Source organism: Phacochoerus africanus, chromosome 10, assembly GCF_016906955.1.
Source record: "Phacochoerus africanus isolate WHEZ1 chromosome 10, ROS_Pafr_v1, whole genome shotgun sequence".
Lineage (NCBI taxonomy): Eukaryota > Metazoa > Chordata > Mammalia > Artiodactyla > Suidae > Phacochoerus > Phacochoerus africanus.
This window is the reverse complement of record NC_062553.1, coordinates 42,881,873-42,899,926: the sequence shown is the minus strand read 5'-3', so window position 1 is coordinate 42,899,926 and position 18,054 is coordinate 42,881,873. Positions and strand designations below refer to the sequence as shown.

The 18,054-nt window shown below is 36.5% G+C and overlaps 1 protein-coding gene across 1 annotated transcript in view; it reads left to right on the top strand.

Annotated features, from left to right (window-relative positions):
• Positions 1-18,054, top strand: part of TLL1 (tolloid like 1) — a 172,485-nt gene that overhangs the window by 18,386 nt on the left and 136,045 nt on the right. Inside the window, exon 2 of the mRNA XM_047798099.1 lies at positions 17,431-17,503. Coding sequence (XP_047654055.1) covers positions 17,431-17,503 — 73 coding nt within the window. The remainder of the gene's footprint in view (positions 1-17,430; positions 17,504-18,054) is intronic.

Genomic DNA, 18,054 nt, shown 5'->3' with positions numbered 1-18,054 from the left:
CCTACACCACAGTTCATGGCAATGCCAGATCCTTAACCCACTGAGCAAGGCCAGGGATTGAACCTGTGTCCTCACGGATGCTAGTCAGATTCATTAACCACTGAGCCATGATGGGAACTCAGGTTTTTTGCACAATTTTGATAAAACATTTGAAACATTTGAATGATTCTCTATTCTGGTTTTGAAGAAAACTGGTTTGAGAGTGATTTATAAATTATACATTAAATTTACAGTTGAATATTTTAAACAGTGATTTGAATAATGAGAAAGTAAAGTTGGGAGATCATTGAGCAAGGAATTAAGAGCCTGAGTAAGTTTTAGTTACAGCTCATAACTTTGTGACCTTCAAGCCCCTTGCCTAGTTGTTGCTGTTTCATTTTATGGATTTCTTATGAAGATTGATGAGAATGGGTGGATTGAAGGGTTCGAAAATACGGGTAAATAAATAAATGAAGGATTATAGGATATGTAGAGGATGTTGAGTGCCTTCTAAGGACATACAGAGCTACTGTTTTCATGGTTCTAGTATATTAACAGTCAATGGAAGGCACAATAGAATTGATTCTCAGCCAAAATACCTATGCTATGATATGAGTGGGAAGAAAACAAAATCATATTTTCAAAAGACAAATAGATCAAATAATTAAAAGGAAAAATGTCTTTTTTTGTCTTCTAAATTATACTGGACAAAGTGTCTTGCACTAAAGAGCAAGAATGAGGTTAAAAACAGAAAGGAAACTTGAGATATTATGTAGATTTTGTTGTTGACACATTTGCTTAATTTCCAACTTCACTTATGTATATTTCCTTAAATATAATACTATTAAATTTTTTTTTTTGCCAGTCTTTCAAACAGAATTAACATGTCTCAGATAAAGTCAAAATGAAGGTCAAAATAAGATGTTAAAAGCAGTTACTGTCTTGTCAAGGCACAGTACTACACATACTAGGTTTGACACCATGACTAGCAGTGTCATGCTGAAAGGATGAATGACGTCTATATTTTGACACTAAACCATGGCCTTGAGTAATTGAGGCAGATCCAAGTGAGTATGGTATTTGTCCTTTTTTTTTAAATTGTTGTTGCTCAAGTTCTCACCCATGCTGTAGTTTTCATGAACCACGAGGGGCTGCCAGATGGACAGCCGGTGCTTCTCACATACCTGGCTCCCCCAAGCTTCCCTTCTCCATCTGGAGTCTGGTTAACTGTGCCAATGCTGCAGCACCAGGAGCCAACTTCTACCTGCGTTTCCACTGCTGCGTTCTCTCCCTGGAGCATCTATTTATATATTGCCTCATGCTGCAGCACCCAGCTGGTTTTGTTGTTGTTGCTTTCCATTTGCAGAGATGTTAACTGCAGTGGTATTTATTTATCATCAAAAACACCTTTGAGATAGGTCACCCATTCCCTCTGCCATATTTTTGGTGCAAAGGAAGAGAGTGAATTTCACTCAGTTTAGTCAAGGACACAATGCCATTTATATACTTCTCTTTATTTAACAGTAGAGCATAATTTCCCTTAAATCGTTTTTTTACAACTTTATTAGAGTGAAGGTGTTTCTGAATTGGAATGTGAATGCTAACCTTTTGTCATTGAAATAAATTCCAGTGGGGAATCCTTGTGAGGTTTTTAGGCCTAAGAAAGGATCCTGTGGCAAAATTTCTTATAATAATCTTTCAAACTCAAATTTTATTTTTATTATACTCATTTTGGATCTTTATTACTTTAACTCCTCAAATAATTACTACCTTCTTTCTAATATTCACTGATTGGATTTGTATAAGAATGTTGCAAAGGGCCACACAACATCACCCAACCACAGTGGAAGGTGCCAAGTATATGGGGAAAGGAGAATTTTAAGAATGTCTCAATAAGACTGACCATAACTATTTGTTTGAATACTCAGAATACATGTACATTTGAGAGGAGTGTAAGGGGTAAATATACTTAGAGGGAACAAGTAACTTCTTCAAAAGGAAGACTTTTTTAAGAGTCTGGAAGATATCGGTAGACTCATAAAAAGATAAATGGAACAAATTATAACCACAAACTTAATAATAGTACTGCAGGAAAAAAAAAGCCAATCAGCTCAGCACAGTTTTGGGGTGTGATAACAAAAGAAAGAATTCTGAGACTATAGGTTTTTTAGATTCAATGTTACAAAGATCTTTAAATAAGTACATATTTGGACTAGTTTCTCCTCATGATGGTCTTACCATTGTTTTATGTTTGTCATATGTCATATTTTCTTTCTTTGGCAGGCTAAGTGAGGGCATTATATTCTCCTTGAAGCTCAGGGAAAGTTGCATTTTGATTCTGTAATTTTAAGATTTTTGTAGTGAGGATTGAAGAATAATAACCAAAAGAGATAATCCAGGCAAAGGGAAAAATGTATAACATTACTGAAGGACTGGAAGGATTGCAGTTGTCTATAATTTATCATAAACTGTGAGGAGCAAGGGTGGAAGCTCAATAGATAAGGGTCTCTATCTACACCTGGTGGGAGAGGATGATTATCTGAGTCTCCATGGTGATGGCTGTGAGGTTTACAGATTCACATGCACTGTGCATTCAGCATGGAAATGGATTAAGTGAAAACTAAGTTTGGGAGAAATGGAAGGAGATACCAGTGCATCAGAAAATTATTTAAAATATCACTGATTACTCAACAAGTGTGAAATGATATCTTTGCTAGAATTGTGTTGTCATTAACACTTAATGAGAAAGTTTTATATGGCAGGCAGTGTGCCAGAATCTCAAGATTTAAGCTAAATGTAACAGAGTCCCATTAAGATTTTATGGGGGGAAACATATCTTGATATATACACTAGAAAGAATTTAGTGCTGTAAAAGAAGATATTAGAAAGGTAATTATGGTTAAATATTTGGGTTTTGTAATTAGACTGTCTGGGTTTGAGTCTGGTAATTTGCTGGTGAATTTCTCTGAGGCTTAATTTCTTCATCAGTTTTTTTTTTTTAATCTGAGGAAAATAGCTAGATTACTTAGTAAGTTATTGTCTATCAATATTTGCAAAATACTATCTTTAGTGTTTTCTACATACAGCCAGTTACAAGAATAATTATGAATAAAAAGCTATCTAGAGCATCAGAAATCTCTGTGTGTGTCTGAATGTGTCTCTGTATCTGTGAGTGTGTGTTGTTTGGGTGTGGTTCTCTTAAGAGCTCCAACTGTAAAGTTGTCACACAGATCCAGGCCTGGTTCTTGCCTTGAGGCTGATTAGTTGTGACTCTGGTGTTTCATTCATCTCTCTTATCTTTAGTTTTCTCATATGTTGTAATCTCTGCCTCAAAGTCTTGTGGTATGGGTATTAAAGAGATTCTCTAAAAGTTTGATCAAATGTATATAAATGCATTCATCTCAATTACCCTTGCATAATTTGGGGGGATTTAGTTTTCATTTTTAATGTGTGAATACTCTGTTGATTGATGTTACCTGGTTTTTTTATGTTCAGATCTTCTAGATTTCTAAAATTACATTTTTACTCTGCCCTTGACTTTATTTCTGTCTTCAATTAAAATAATGAAAATCTAAATATAGATGTATCATGTTCGGATATTATATAGACTTAGCAAAGCTTTAATATATTTCTTTGTAGAAATGTTTGGATAATTTTGATCAAGTTATGCTTACCTTTAAGAAAACTTACATATTAAAAAAGCAATTATAGATGATTTTTATCAACACCCATTTATTCTGAAATTAGATTTAGAATGTTTTTCAACCCTAAAGAGCAGAATATTGAATCTTGAAGTAGGTAAAGGACTCCAAAATGCAACACAACTCTGGCACAAAAATTGGGTGCGTTATTTTATGAAATTTTTACCAGAGCCTTATTGATTCCTTCCTAGTGTAGGTTTTTAACAAGCTTACTTAGCAGTTTTAGTGACCCACATCATATTGAATCTGAGAACTTGAAGAGGATGGTGTAAAGCTTTTGGAAGTAAGAGTCCCAACAGCCGGAGAAGTGACCCATATATCCTGGGGAGGACGGAGCAACCTTAATGTCAGCGTGGAGGTGTATCCTGCAGTTCCCAATAAGCTGCATGCTTAGTACCTACTGAGTCACTGAGAGAGAGTGTTAGCTCTTCATGAAGGTTGTACATGTGAATTATATTTTATTACATTGCCATCTAAGAATTCATATGGATGTTCACTTGTCCAATACTAAGAAGCATTACCATATTTAGAATAGCAGCATGAAAGACATGGATTTGCAATTAGAAAGTACAAGGATAGGAGAAGAGGGTGCATCAGTAAACAGCGTGAAAGGGGGTAGAACAGAGTCTGAGGTCATGAGACAATGAGAAGGCTGCAAGACTGGAGTAAAGGATAGAGTCAGACTCTGAGGGCTATGGGCTCTCGACTTGAGGGCTTATAAGCACTAACTTCACTAGTTTAATGCAGATTTATGGCCCCAGAGAACATATCCCAATTTTTTTTTTTTTTTTGACTCCTCACTAATTCTAATGGGTACAATCTAAGGCTCACACTGAGAAATGGTACCAGGGAGGATGGAGCCATCCATTGGAAGTTTTGCCCAGAAAAGCAATGTTGAAAATGCTCCAGAAAGAGTAATCTAGTAGAGTGGCATGCCAGTGGTCAATGTGAAAAGTACTAATTAGTTAGGTTAGGAGGTAATGAGAACCTAGCCTGGCACAGTGGCAGAAACATTAGAAAAGACAGAAAAATATTAGGGATTTGTAGAGGGCAGAGTCAACAGAATGTGGTGGCCACACTAAATATGACAGACAAGAGGGAGAGGCAATGACAAAACAGCATATTTAGATGTCACTGGAAAGGAAAATGATTTTAAAATCAATCGTTGGAATTTATCCTTTAGTTATCATTAATCTGGCTTTAATTTATTTGTAAGTTAATATAATATGGTAATAAATGCCTGAGTTTGAATATTATCCCTTAGTCAAGTTTGTTTACCTCACTGAACTTCCCATTATCTTATCTGTAAAAGGATGTACCAAACTTACAAAGTTGTTGTTAGAAATAAGTGCCTGCATAGTACTTTTGCACCCCCTCTCTAAATGTGAGCAGTTATCCAAGAGTTCTTTACTTAACTTGGGTCTCACTCAAAATTCTGTCTGCAGAACAAGAATTGTAATTTACCTGTACAGTTCATCTTTTCTTTCACAACATGGAACTTCTTAAGAAGAAGCATACATCTAAATTTCTGAGGTTGTTTTAACTGTTTTTGTAGAACTTTTACATTAGTAGCCACTATATAATAGTATACATAAAGGACTCATATGCTTCTCATAGTAAACAAACAGCTTCTAGGCCAAAGGATTTAAAAGCATACTTTTTCTGTGCCCACTTCCAATTCTGAATTATTGTTCCTAGTTGCTATTTCACCAGTTTTCTGCCTGGGAAACATAGACAATCAAGTGACTGGTGAAAAGCACTGCCTTTTCATGACTCTTTGGAGGAGAGGTTTTCGGTCTCAGGCTCAGTCCTTATTCTTTTGGGATATGTGTTAGAGGACCATTATTTGCCAAAATAGTTGTATTAAATGCATGATTATTAAAATGGATATGGAGGTATTGGCTTTTTCCCACAGAAAATTGAAGCCAATTCAGCCACATTGATAGGCTAAAAGAGAGAAATGAGTTTTGTTTTGCCAATATTTTTAAGGAAAAAGATTCAAACTGTACTATTTTCTACCAAAATATCATTTTTTTTTAACCCATAAGATCAGAATTGTTTTACTGGCTCATCTTTTAAATTAAAAGTCAGAACTTTTCCCTCCATGTGACTGTAGCAATAGTCGAGATGAGCCACATAGGGAACAGTGATACTTGGGGTCAAAGAAATATCAATTGTGGTTTTGGAAAGCTATTTTCATTGTTGCCTGGGTGGTGAAAAGAAAGAATATAAATGTACATGTGTTAAGCCTTTGAGACCTAGAAGTGTTTAGAGCTTGGCAAAATTAAATTTCACATTGAGATGTTTTCTGTTTAGTAAAATTCAAAACACATTTTGAAAACTGCTTTTTCTCTTAAGTTTATAACTCTGAATATTTTAAGCAGGACTTTCATTCCTGATTCTTTTTTTTTCTTTTTAGGCTTGCACCTGCGGCATGTGGTGGGTTCCAGGCTAAGGGTCAGACTGGAGCTGCAGCTGCTGGCCTACACCACAGCCATGCCAATGCAGGATCCAAGCTGTGTCTGTGACCTACACCAGACTTCATGGTAACATCAGATCCTTAATCCACTGAGCAAGGCCAAGGATTGAACCCTCATCCTCATGGATCCTAGTTGGGTTTGTTTCTGCTGAACCACAACAGGAACTCCTCCTGATTAATTTCTAATATTTTATGAGAAATTTCTGTTAACTATGGGAGCTTCCTATTTGAACTTGGAAATTTTGTCTTTTCAATGTTAAATTTTATTCTAGACCAGAATGCCTCTGTTAATTCAAATTTTTAATTTGTGCCTTGGTTGGCCAAATGTCTTAAGTCACTCCCAGTATGTTTAATTATTAATGAAATGCTTAGTCTATTCTATCATTGCTTATGTAGTTTCACCTTTATTATCATGTTTCAGCAGACATCCATTTAGAGAGATCAGAACCCTAATGCATCAAGATTGTCTATAACTTTATTTAGTAGAGTTGGAATGCATAACATATGCAATAAGTCATATGTATACATGTTTTTTAAAACCCTGAATATATGTTGCATATTTTCAAACAGACTCCAAATTTTAGCTCTAACCCAAATTCTGTACAAAGCTTTCAAAGAATGGCTCCATCTTCCCTAGTACCATTTCTCAGTGTGGATTGTACACATTAGAATTAGTGAGGAGTCAAAAAAAAAAAAAATCCAGTGGAATATGTTCTCTGAAGAAGGGCCATAAATCTGCATTAAACTAGTAAAGTTAGTGCTTATAAGCTCTCAAGTTGAGAGCCCCCAGCCCTCAGAGTCTGGCTCCATCCTTTGTTCCAGTCTTGGTAGCCTTTCCTTGAGGAACCCTCCTTTCTTTCATTTCTTCTTTTTTTTTTTAATGTTAGTTTAATATGTTAGTTTTTTAATATGTTAGTTTCAGGTGTACAGCATAGTGATTCAGCATTTTTGCAGATTATACTACTTTATAGCTTATAAAAAGATATTGGCTATAATTCCATGTACTGTAGAGCATATCCTTGTTACTTACCTGTTTTACATATAGTAGTTTGTATCTGTTTGGCCCATACCTAATTTGTCCCTTCCCCTTCCCTCTCCCCTTTGGTAATCACAAGTTTGTTTTCTGTTATCTGTGAGTCTGTTTTTCTTTTGCATATGCGCTCATTTCTATTATTTTTTAAATTCCTCATTTAGGTGATATCAAATAGTATTTGTTATTCTCTGATATATTTCAGTAAGCATATTTTCTCCAGGTCAATCCCCATGTACTTCATTCTTTTTCATGGCTGAGTAATACCACCACCATCACCCCCAGTCCCCTGGTGTATCACATCTATTTTTTCTTTTTTATGTCTTCACCCACAGCATATGGAAGTTCCTGAGCTAGGGATTGAATTTGAGCTGCAGTTGCTGACTTATGCCACAGCTTTGGCAATGCCAGATTTTTTAACACACTGTGGTGGGCTGGGGATTGAACCTGCACCGATGCAGGAACCTGAGCCATTGTAGTCTGATTCTTATCCCACTTCATAATGGTGGGAACTCCTGTCATATCTTAATCTAATTATCTGATGCTGAACACATGGATTTGCTTCCATGTCTTGGCTATTGGAAACAATGCTGCTGTGAACATTGGGGTGCATGTATTCTTTTCAAATTTGTGTTTTCATTTTTTCATGATATATACCTAGGATTGGGATTGCTACATCATATGGTAGTTCTGCTTTTAGTTTTTTGAAGAACCTCCATACTGTCTTCCATAGTGGATGCACCAATGTAAATTTTTACATTCCCATCAACAGTGTACAAGTTTCCTCTCTTTTCCTGTCCTCTCCTACATTTGCTATTTGTAGACTTTTTGCCTTTTTTTTTTTTTTTTTTTTGCTATTTCTTGGGCCGTTCCCGGGGCATGTGGAGATTCCCAGGCTAGGGGTCCAATCGGAGCTGCAGCCACCGGCCTACACCAGAGCCACAGCAACGCGGGATCCGAGCCGCGTCTGCAACCTACACCACAGCTCACGGCAACGCCGGATCGTTAACCCACTGAGCAAGGGCAGGGACGGAACCCGAAACCTCATGGTTCCTAGTCGGATTCGTTAACCACTGCGCCACGATGGGAACTCCCCTATTTGTAGACTTTTTGATGATGGCCATACTGATAGCCATGAAGTGATACTGTGGTTTTGATTTTGCATATCTCTAATAAGTAGCAATGTTGAGCATCTCTTCATGTGCCTGTTGGGCATCTGTACATCTTCTTTGGAGAAATGGCTATTCAGGTCTTCTGCTCATCTTTGGATTTTTTTTTTAAACATATATTGAGTTGTATGAGCTATTTGTATATTTTGAATATGAACCCCTTGGCAGACTCATCACTTTCACATATTTTATCTTAAATTCTATAGATTATCTTTTTTGTTTTTTTTTGTTTTGTTTTTTGCTTTTTAGCGCAGCACCTGCGGCATATGCAAGTTTCCAACTAGGGGTCAAATCAGAGCTACAGTTGCTGGACTACTGCAGGATCTGAGCCACATCTGCGACCTACACCACAGCTCACAGCAACACCAGATCCTTAACGCACTGACTGAAGCCAGGGATTGAACACGCATCCTCATGAATACTAGTCAGGTTTGTTACCACTGAGCCACAATGGGAACTCTTCTTTTTGTTTTGTTGATGGGTTTCCTTTTCTGTACAAAGCCTATAAGTTTAATTAGGTCTCATTTATTTATTTTTTATTTTATTTCTTTTGCCTTTGGAGAAAGATCCAAAAAAATATTTCTGTGATTTATGTCAAAGTGTTCGGCCTGTATTCTCGTCTAAGAGTTTATGGTTTCAGGTGTTAACATTTAAGTCATTAAACCATTTTGAGTTTATTTTTTGTATATGTTATGAGGAAATATTCTATTCTAATTTTTTTTTTAATTTATTTATTTTTATTTTTTACTGCATGCAGAAGTTCCTAGGCCAGGGATCAAACTCAAGCCACAGCAGTGACAATGCCGGATCCTAAACCACTACACCATGAGTGTACTTTTATTCTCATCTTTAAAATATAACTGTCCAGTTCTCCCAGTACCACTTGTTGAAGAACTATCTTTTCTCCATTGTATATTCTTGCCTCCTTTGTTGAAGATTAATTGATTATAAATGTTTGAATTTTTAGCCTCTCTATTCTGTTCCATTAATCTGTGCCTATTTCAGTGCCACCATCATGTTGTTTTAATTACCGTAGCTCTGTAGTATGGTGTGAAGAATGGGTGGGGTATATCTATCCAGCTATGTTCTTTTTTCTCAAGGTTTTTTTTTCAATTTAGGTTTTTTTGTTTGTTTGTTTCTTTTAGTGTCATTTGCTTTAGTTTTGTGAAAAATAGCATGGGTATTTTAATGGGGATCTCATTAAATCTGTAGATTGCTTTGGGTTGTATGGCCATTTAAAAAATATTAATTCTTCCAATTCGAGAGCACAGGGATCTTTCCCTTTCTTTGTGTCATCTTCAGTTTCCTTCATCAGTGTTCTATGGTTTTCAGAGTACAGTTCTTTCACCTCTGTGGCTAAGGTTACTCCAGGCAATTTTTTGGATGTAATTTGAAATGGGATTTTTTTTTTCCCTCTTAACAGTTCATTTTTAGTGTACAGAAATACAACAGATTTCTGTATATTAATCCTGTATCCTGCAACCTTGGTGAATTGGTTATTAATTCTAATAGTTTTGGGGTGAAGATTCAGAGTTCTGTATATGAAGTATCATGTTTTCTGCAAACAGTGATAGTTTTACCTCTTCCCTTCTAATCTGGATACCTTTCATTTCTCTTCTTCGTCTAATTGCTGTGGCTAGATCTTCAATACTATGTTGATAGAAGTAGTGAGAATAGACATACTTGTTTTATTCCTGGTTTAGTGGGAAGTCTTTCAGCTTTTCACCGTTAAGTATTATGTTAGCTATAGGTTTGTCATAAATGGCCCTTTTTATGTTCAGATATGTTCTCTAAATACTTATTTTGATGAGAGTTTATCATGAATACATGTTGAATTTTGTCAGATGCACTTTCTGCATCTTTTGAGATGTTAATATGGTTTCTGCTAATATGTTTCTGTAATATGCACTTTCTGTTAATGTGGTATAGCACACCGATTGATTTGCAAATATTGAACCATCCTTGAGACCCTGTAATAAATCCAACTTGATCATGGTGTATGATCCTTTTCATGTATTGATGGATTCAGTTTCCTAAACTTTTGGTGAGGATTTTGGCATCTATATTCTGCAAAGTTTCCAACCTGTAATTTTCTCTCTCTCACTTTTTTTTTTTGTAGTGCCGTTTTCTGCTTTTAATATTAGGGTAATGGTGACCCTAGAGAATGAATTTGAGTGTATCTACTTCCCTTCATTTTTTGGAGTAGTTTGATAAGGAGAGGTATCATTTCTTTATATATTTGGCAGAATCCCTTATAAAGACTTCTGGTCTTGTACTTTTGTCTGTTGGGAGCTTTTCTTTCTTTTTTTTGGGGGGGGGGGTCTTTTGTTCTTTTAGGGCTGCACTGGTGGCATATGGAGGTTCCCAGGCCAGGGGTCTAATCGGAGCTGTTGCTGCTGGCCTATGCCACAGCCATAGCAGTGCCAGATCCAAGTCATATCTGTGATCTATACCACAGCTCAGGGCAACGCCGGATCCTTAACCCACTGAGCAAGGCCAGGGATCAAACCTGCAACCTCATGGTTCCTAGTCGGATTTATTTCCTCTGCGCCATGACGGAAACTCCCTCTTTCTCTTTCTTTCTTTCTTTTTCTTTCTTTCTTCTTTCTTCTTTCTTTCTTTCTTTCTTTCTTTCTTTCTTTCTTTCTTTCTTTCTTTCTTTCTTTCTTTCTCTCTTTCTCTTTCTTTCTCTTTCTCTTTCTTTCTCTCTTTCTCTCTTTCTCTTTCTTTCTTTCTCTCTTTCTCTTTCTTTCTTTCTTTCTTTCTTTCTTTCTTTCTGTCTGTCTGTCTGTCTGTCTTTCTTTCTTTCTTTCTCTCTCTCTCTCTCTCTCTCTCTCTCTTTCTTTCTTTCTTTCTTTCTCTCTTTCCTTCTTTCTTTCTTTCGCAATTCAATTTCACTTCCAGTGTCTGTTCAAATTATCTATTTCTTCTTGACTCAGTCTTGACAAGAAATTTGTCCATTTCTTCCATGTTGTCTAATTTAACATATAACTGTTCATAGTATTTTCTTGTGTTTTTTATATCTCTGTGGTGTTGGTATTATTTCTCCTCTTTCATTTCTTTCTTTATTATTTATTTATTTATTTTTGGCATGGGGAAGTTCCTGGAATAGGGGTGAAATCATGCCACAGCAGTGACCCAAGCTATTGCAGTAACAAGGCCAGATCCTTAACCTGCTGTGCCGCAAGAGAACTCCTCCCCTTTAATTTTTTATTTTGTTTGTTTAGGCTCTCTCTCCTTTCTTCTTGGTGAGCCTGGCTAAAGGTTTATCAATTTCATTTATCTTTCAAAAAACCAGTTGTTTCATTGATGTTTTCCATTTTTATCTCAATTTTATTTTATTTCCTCTCTGCTCTTTATTATTTCCTTCCTTCTGCTGACTTGGAGTTCTGTTTGTTCTTTTTCTAATTCTTTTAGCAGGTGGGCTAGGTTGTTTATTAGATTTTTCTTGTTCCTTGAGGAAAACCTGTTATCTCTATGAACTTCCCTCTTAGAACTGATTTTGCTTTATCACATAGATTTTAGAAAGTTGTATTTCATTTTCATATGTCTTGAGATGCTTTCTGATTTCTTTGGTATCATCATTGCCACATTGATTTTTTAGTAGCGTGTTGTTTAGTCTCCATGTGTTAGTTCTCTTTTTGCTTTTCTATCTGTAGCTGATTTCTAGTTTTATACTGCTGTTGGAAAAAATGCTTGATATAATTTCTATACTCCTCTATTTTTTGAGGTTTCTTTTGTGACCTAGTATGTGATTTATCCTAGAGAACATTCCATGTACACTTTATTTTATTTATTTTTTGCTTTCTAAGGCCTTGCCTGCCTTCTAGCACGTGGAAGTTCCCAGGCTAGGAGTCAAATAGAAGCTGTAGCTGTCAGCCTGTGCCACAGCCGCAGCAATGTGGGATCCAAGCCACATCTGCAGCCTATACCACGGCTCACAGCAATACTGGATCCTTAACCCATTGAGTGAGGCCAGGGATCAAACTCACATCCTCATGGGTACTAGTCAGGTTCATTTCCACTGAACCACAACAGGCTCTTTAAGAGAATGTGTACTTTGAAAGAATGTGTATTCTGCTGTGTTTGTATGTAATTGTCTATAGATATCTATTAAGTTCAACTGGTGTGTCATGTCATTGCCTTATTGATTTTTCTGTCTGAATGATTTGTCCATTGATGTCAACGGGATTAAAATCCCCCACAATTTTTATTCTATTATTGTCTTACTTCTGCTTTTATGTCTATTATTGTTTCCTTTATGTTTTTAGGTGTTTCTAAACATATTGGGTACATATATATTAACAGGCATCATATTCTCTTTTTGTATTGATCACTTTATCATTATATAACACTTTTCTTTGTCTTTTGTTCTTGCCTGTTTTAAAGTCTATTTTGTCTGCTATGATTATTGCCACCCCTGCCTTCTTATCATTACCCTGTGCATGAAATATTCTTTTATATTCCTTCATTTCAGTCTGTATGTGTCTTAACTCTGAAATGAATCTCTTGAAAGCAGCATGTGACAGTGTTTTATTTATTTTTTTAATCCAGTTAGCCACCCTATGTCTTTTGATTGGAGCATTAAGTCCACTGATATTTAAAGAAGTTTTTGATACGTACGTATGTACTGCCATTTTAGTATTTGTTTTCCAGTTGTTTTTTAATTCTACTTTATTCATTTCTTCTTTTTATTTCTCCCATTGTAGTTTTAAGATTTTCTTTTATATAATACTTGATTTCCTTTCTTTTTGCTTTTTGCATATCTACTGTAGGTTTTTAATTTGTGGGGATTTCCATGAAGCTCATATATGTTGACCCATCATCATATCTTCTTGCTTTAAACTGAGAGTTATTTAAGTTTAAACACATTCTAAAAGATCTACAGTTTTTTTACTCCTCTCCCCAACATTTTGTGTCTTGGAGGTCATATTTTATATCTTCATGCTTATTCATTTGCTATTTATTGTCATTACAGTTGTGTTTACAATTTTTTTGTCTTTTAATCAATGTACTCACTTATTTAAATGACCTTCAATCCTTATTATATACTTTCCCTTTCCTAGAGTTCTTACTTCCTTTCCTTTTAGAGAAGACCCTTCAACATTTCATTTAAGGTAGGTTGTATTGATGAATTATTTCAGTGTTTGTCTGCCTGAGAAGTTTTTTTTATCTCTCCTTTCATTCTAATTGATGATCTTGCTGTGTAGACTATCCTAAGTTTTTCCCTTTTAAGACTTTGAATATATCATGGCACTCCCTTCTGATTTGCAAATTTTCTGCAGGGAAATCTGCTGATAGACTCATGGGGTTTCTCTTATAAATAACTCTTTGTTTTCCTCTTCCTGCCTTTAGAATTCTTTCTTTGTCTTTAAATTTTGTCTCTTCATATGTCTTGATGTGGGTCTATTTGGGTTCATATTTTTTTGGACTCTGTGTTTCCTGTACCTGGATATCTGTTTCTTTATTTATCTTTGGTAAGGTTCAGCCATATTTTTTCAAATACATTTTTTTTTGTCTTTTTCCTATTTCTCTGGGCCACTCTCATGGCATATGCAGGTTCCCAGGCTAGGGGTCGAATCGGAGCTGTAGCCGCCGGCCTATGCCAGAGCCACAGCAACGTGGGATCCGAGCCGCGTCTGCGACCAACACCACAACTCACGGCAACGCCGGATCGTTAACCCACTGAGCAAGGGCAGGGACGGAACCCGCAACCTCATGGTTCCTAGTCGGATTCGTTAACCACTGCGCCATGACGGGAACTCCTCAAATACTTTTTTGATACCCTTATCTTTCTTCTTTTCTGGAACCCTAATATGAAATAGTTGTCACACTTGATGTTATCTCATATATCTCACATGTTGCACTCATTTTTTTCATTGTTTTTCTGTCTGCTGTTATGAGTGGGTTATTTCCATTATTCTACCTTCCAGATCACTTATGCATTCTTTTGTGTCATTTAGTCTAGAGTGTTTCTAGAGTGCCTTTTATCTCAGATATTGAATTATCTATTTTCAATTGGGTCTTTTCCATATTTTCTAGTTCCTTGCCAAAATGATCTGTGTTAAGATCGATTCTCTTCCCTGGTTCATTTAGCATTTTTATTACTAATGTTTCAAATTCTCTGGTAAATTATTTATGTTTCATTATTTATTTTTCAGGGGTTTTCTCTTACTCTTTCAATTAAGAGTAGTTCCTCTCTGCCTTTTTGTTTTACTTAATTTTCTCTGTTTCTATGAGTTTGGGTAAAACCTGAAGACCTATCCTGGTTCTGAAGGGGTGTTCTTATGTGAGAGTGCCACGGTGCCTTTGGTGGGAGGGCTGGATTTGCTATGGATGCCAGTCATGTCTTTACTCAGGGTATGCTGGCCACTGACACATTATTAGGGGCTGCTTCTGAGGTGCTGATTGAGTAAACACTAACAATGGCCACTGCCCATGTAAGCTCTGCCACGGGATGAGGTTGTCTCTGCATCCCTAAGTCAAGTATTTTCCCAGGTGTTGGGCATCCTAGATGCCATGTCAAACTGTGGCATGGAATTAGTGAGACTGAGGTGCTTAGCTAGTGCTGAGGAGATGCTAGGGCAGACCTCTAAGGCAGCACCCATGCATTCCTCAGGAATGGAGCCTAGGCTCTTCCAGACCTTCTCCATGTAGCCAAAGGGGCTGGTTTCTTATGCATAGGACCCCAAGATTGGGATGCCCAGTCTATGGCTTGTCTCACTCACTTCCTGGGGCAAGTGTCTGCCCATGTGATCTCCCTTTATCTCTGAGTCCCCTTCCAAGGGCACAGATCCCCATCTGATGCTTTTCTTCTTATCCTACCTGATTATATGTGTATCTTTCTTACAACCTTGGTTTTATAGGAGTCTTTCTGCAAGTTTTCATTTAGTTTTCCTTGAGAATTTTTCCATTTGTGAATGTATTTTTTGATGTGTTTGTGGGAGAAGGTGAGGTCCATGTTCTCTTACTCTGCCATCTTGATCTCTCTTCCTTCTTTGATTTCTAAACGTATGAAAGAAAGAACACAAGTACACACTATCACAACATCTTCAGGAGTGATCCAATGAGAATTCACTACAGTGGATTCACTAGTAACTGAAATATGACCAAATATAAAGTCCTTAAGCAAGTGAATTCTTTGAGACATTTAAAGTATATTGCTTTCCATGCTCAATTTTTATTCTCTTCTGGTAAGAGATGACTTCAGGAAGAGGTTGGGTATAATTTTTTTATAGGCAACACAAGAATGGTAACATTTAAAGCAGACATTATTCTTTTCGACTGTGTATAACTGAACTCTGAGAATATTAGACTATGTATTTTTACCTATTAAAATATCCTATTATAGAGTATGCTTCTTTAAATTAAGTTTATATGTTATTTAAGTTATTATAGTGATTCTATTTTTAAAGAATAAGTAGTGTATATAAAATTGAATTAGTTTACTGGTGATCCTATATCTACCATATGCAACAGAAATTGAAGTTCATGAGCTTTCTTTTTCTCCCCAAGATAACACCTTAGGCTTGGTAGTTTTAGATTCTCTTTGACTACTCTGGGTGGCTTATCTAGTGGTTTCACCTATACCCACTACCTAAGGGCTCTAAACTGTCACTTACTATGCCTTTCTCAGGCCACAGGTGCTACATTTATAATAAAAATTAGTCAAGAAAGTATCATGAATTTCCCAAGGGAATTAACTGCTACCCAAAATATTTCTCCATTGCCCAGTGTGTAACAGCAGTCCCAGTTCCTCTGATAATCAGAATAAATTACCCTTTCTGGATGGTGACTCCTCATCTTCCCTTGGCACAAAGAGGCCAGACAGCAGTCATAGTTTAAATTTCAATGGGATTCCTGTTTTGTCTTCAGGTAGAAAAGCTCTTTCTTTGTCAACCAGGACCTTTAAAATCCTGGTCTGTATTCCAGAGAAGCACAAATTTTCCAATGACCAACTGAAAGTGGTCGTAATAGGGCCACTCTATTTCTCCCTCTAGGCTTTTTATTTTGATGCCAGTCCACACTGAGCCTTTAAGAATTTGTTAATTTTCGATGTTTTCTTTCATCTAGTTTTGAGGGGCTACGTCTTCTTCTCATGCTCTGTTTCCAACACTCCTCAAAATGTCTGTGTATGATTATCCAAAGAAATAGCTGAAGCATCTGTGGAAGAACTGAAGAATCATTATTATATATTCATGGTGTACAGGATTCTTCTCTTAGAACCCTGTTTCCTTCTTCAGTACATGGTTTCCAGGTCTGAACATTGGCTCAGATCCTGAAGCTCAGTAAGGTATTTTTGGAAGGTGAAAATTAACCACTTTCAATCTCCTCTTCTTGCAGCTTTCATATTTTTTATTGTACACATTGCATAATACCCTTAGATGGTTTCCCATTTGTTTTTCCTCCTTGTATGCCATGTTCTATGAACTATCTTATAACTTTCCGAGAGTCAGGGTTCCTGCATGTGACCACAACCTTGTCATGAATTATGATAATTAACTCCACCTGGCTTGTAGCAATTGCTTATGATAATTGAGCTTTATCCTATGACTGCTATTTTGGAGTTTGGGGGATTTTATTATACCTATTGTTAGCAAGCCCAGTTCTGTAACACAATCTTCTGCCATCAGTCTTGGTTTTCAGAGGATTATCACTTCTTAGTGACATTTGTTCTTTCACCATTGTGCTCCTTATGACTTTGGTAATGGTAAATGGTGCATTGTCAGGGTATTTCTATGCAATACTCATCTGATGGCTTTTCTGACTGAACATAGTTTGTACATTCAAGCATATTTACTTCTTGAGACTTAATCCCTCTGATATTAAACTTCTGGCATTTCTCTCTTACTTATGTCAGTGCGAATAGCATGTTTGCATCTTCTGGTGTCTTATCGAGGGCATTAAGATCTATGTCCCAGAATTGCACTTCCAAATGAATACATTCTGTCTTATACAACTTTATGTTCCACTCTTAGATTTGAGTCCTTGTGTACTCTCTGGGCTCTTCCAGATACAAGTTAGCTAAGATCTGTAATCCTTCTGGATATAGTCTCTTGCTTCCTGTTTTAGGTCCACCACATCCTAGCCAGGTTGTTTTATGATTTATCTGCAGTTATTATTGGCTTAGAAGCCAGAAAGAAAGGTGAGGGCAAGTTTGAGGGATACACTTTGTCTTTCATGGTAGAGTCACTGCATCATCTTTAAATAAGGGGAAAATATTAGTCCTTAATAAGATGGAGTAGGCCACTTCTTCAGACTCAGAGGTTTCAAAGAGATCTGGACGATCAAAATTTTCAGGTGCATCAACTCTTATTTCCTCATTTTGTATCAGGATACCATTTTTCCCAAGTAGAACCTAACTTTGGTATATCTGACCTGCTAAAATCGGGAAGATATCACTTCCTTGCAGGTCTAATAATTCTTAGGACTTTGTCCTGGACCTCCTCTTTAATTTTCTCTGCCATCATCAGGCTGTAGGTGACAAGAGCATATTTATATGCTACTTAGAAGGCTTTCTGGCTGTCACCCATAGCTTGTAATTACTAATCAATTGTTCTCTGTCTTTTGTTAACATTAAACAAACATCAATGGAGTTTAGTATTACGCTCCTAATTTGCAATCCTTGGAATTAATGTTTCCTCTATATTGCATAAACTTTATACTTTACATTAATGTTCCTTAATATGATCTACC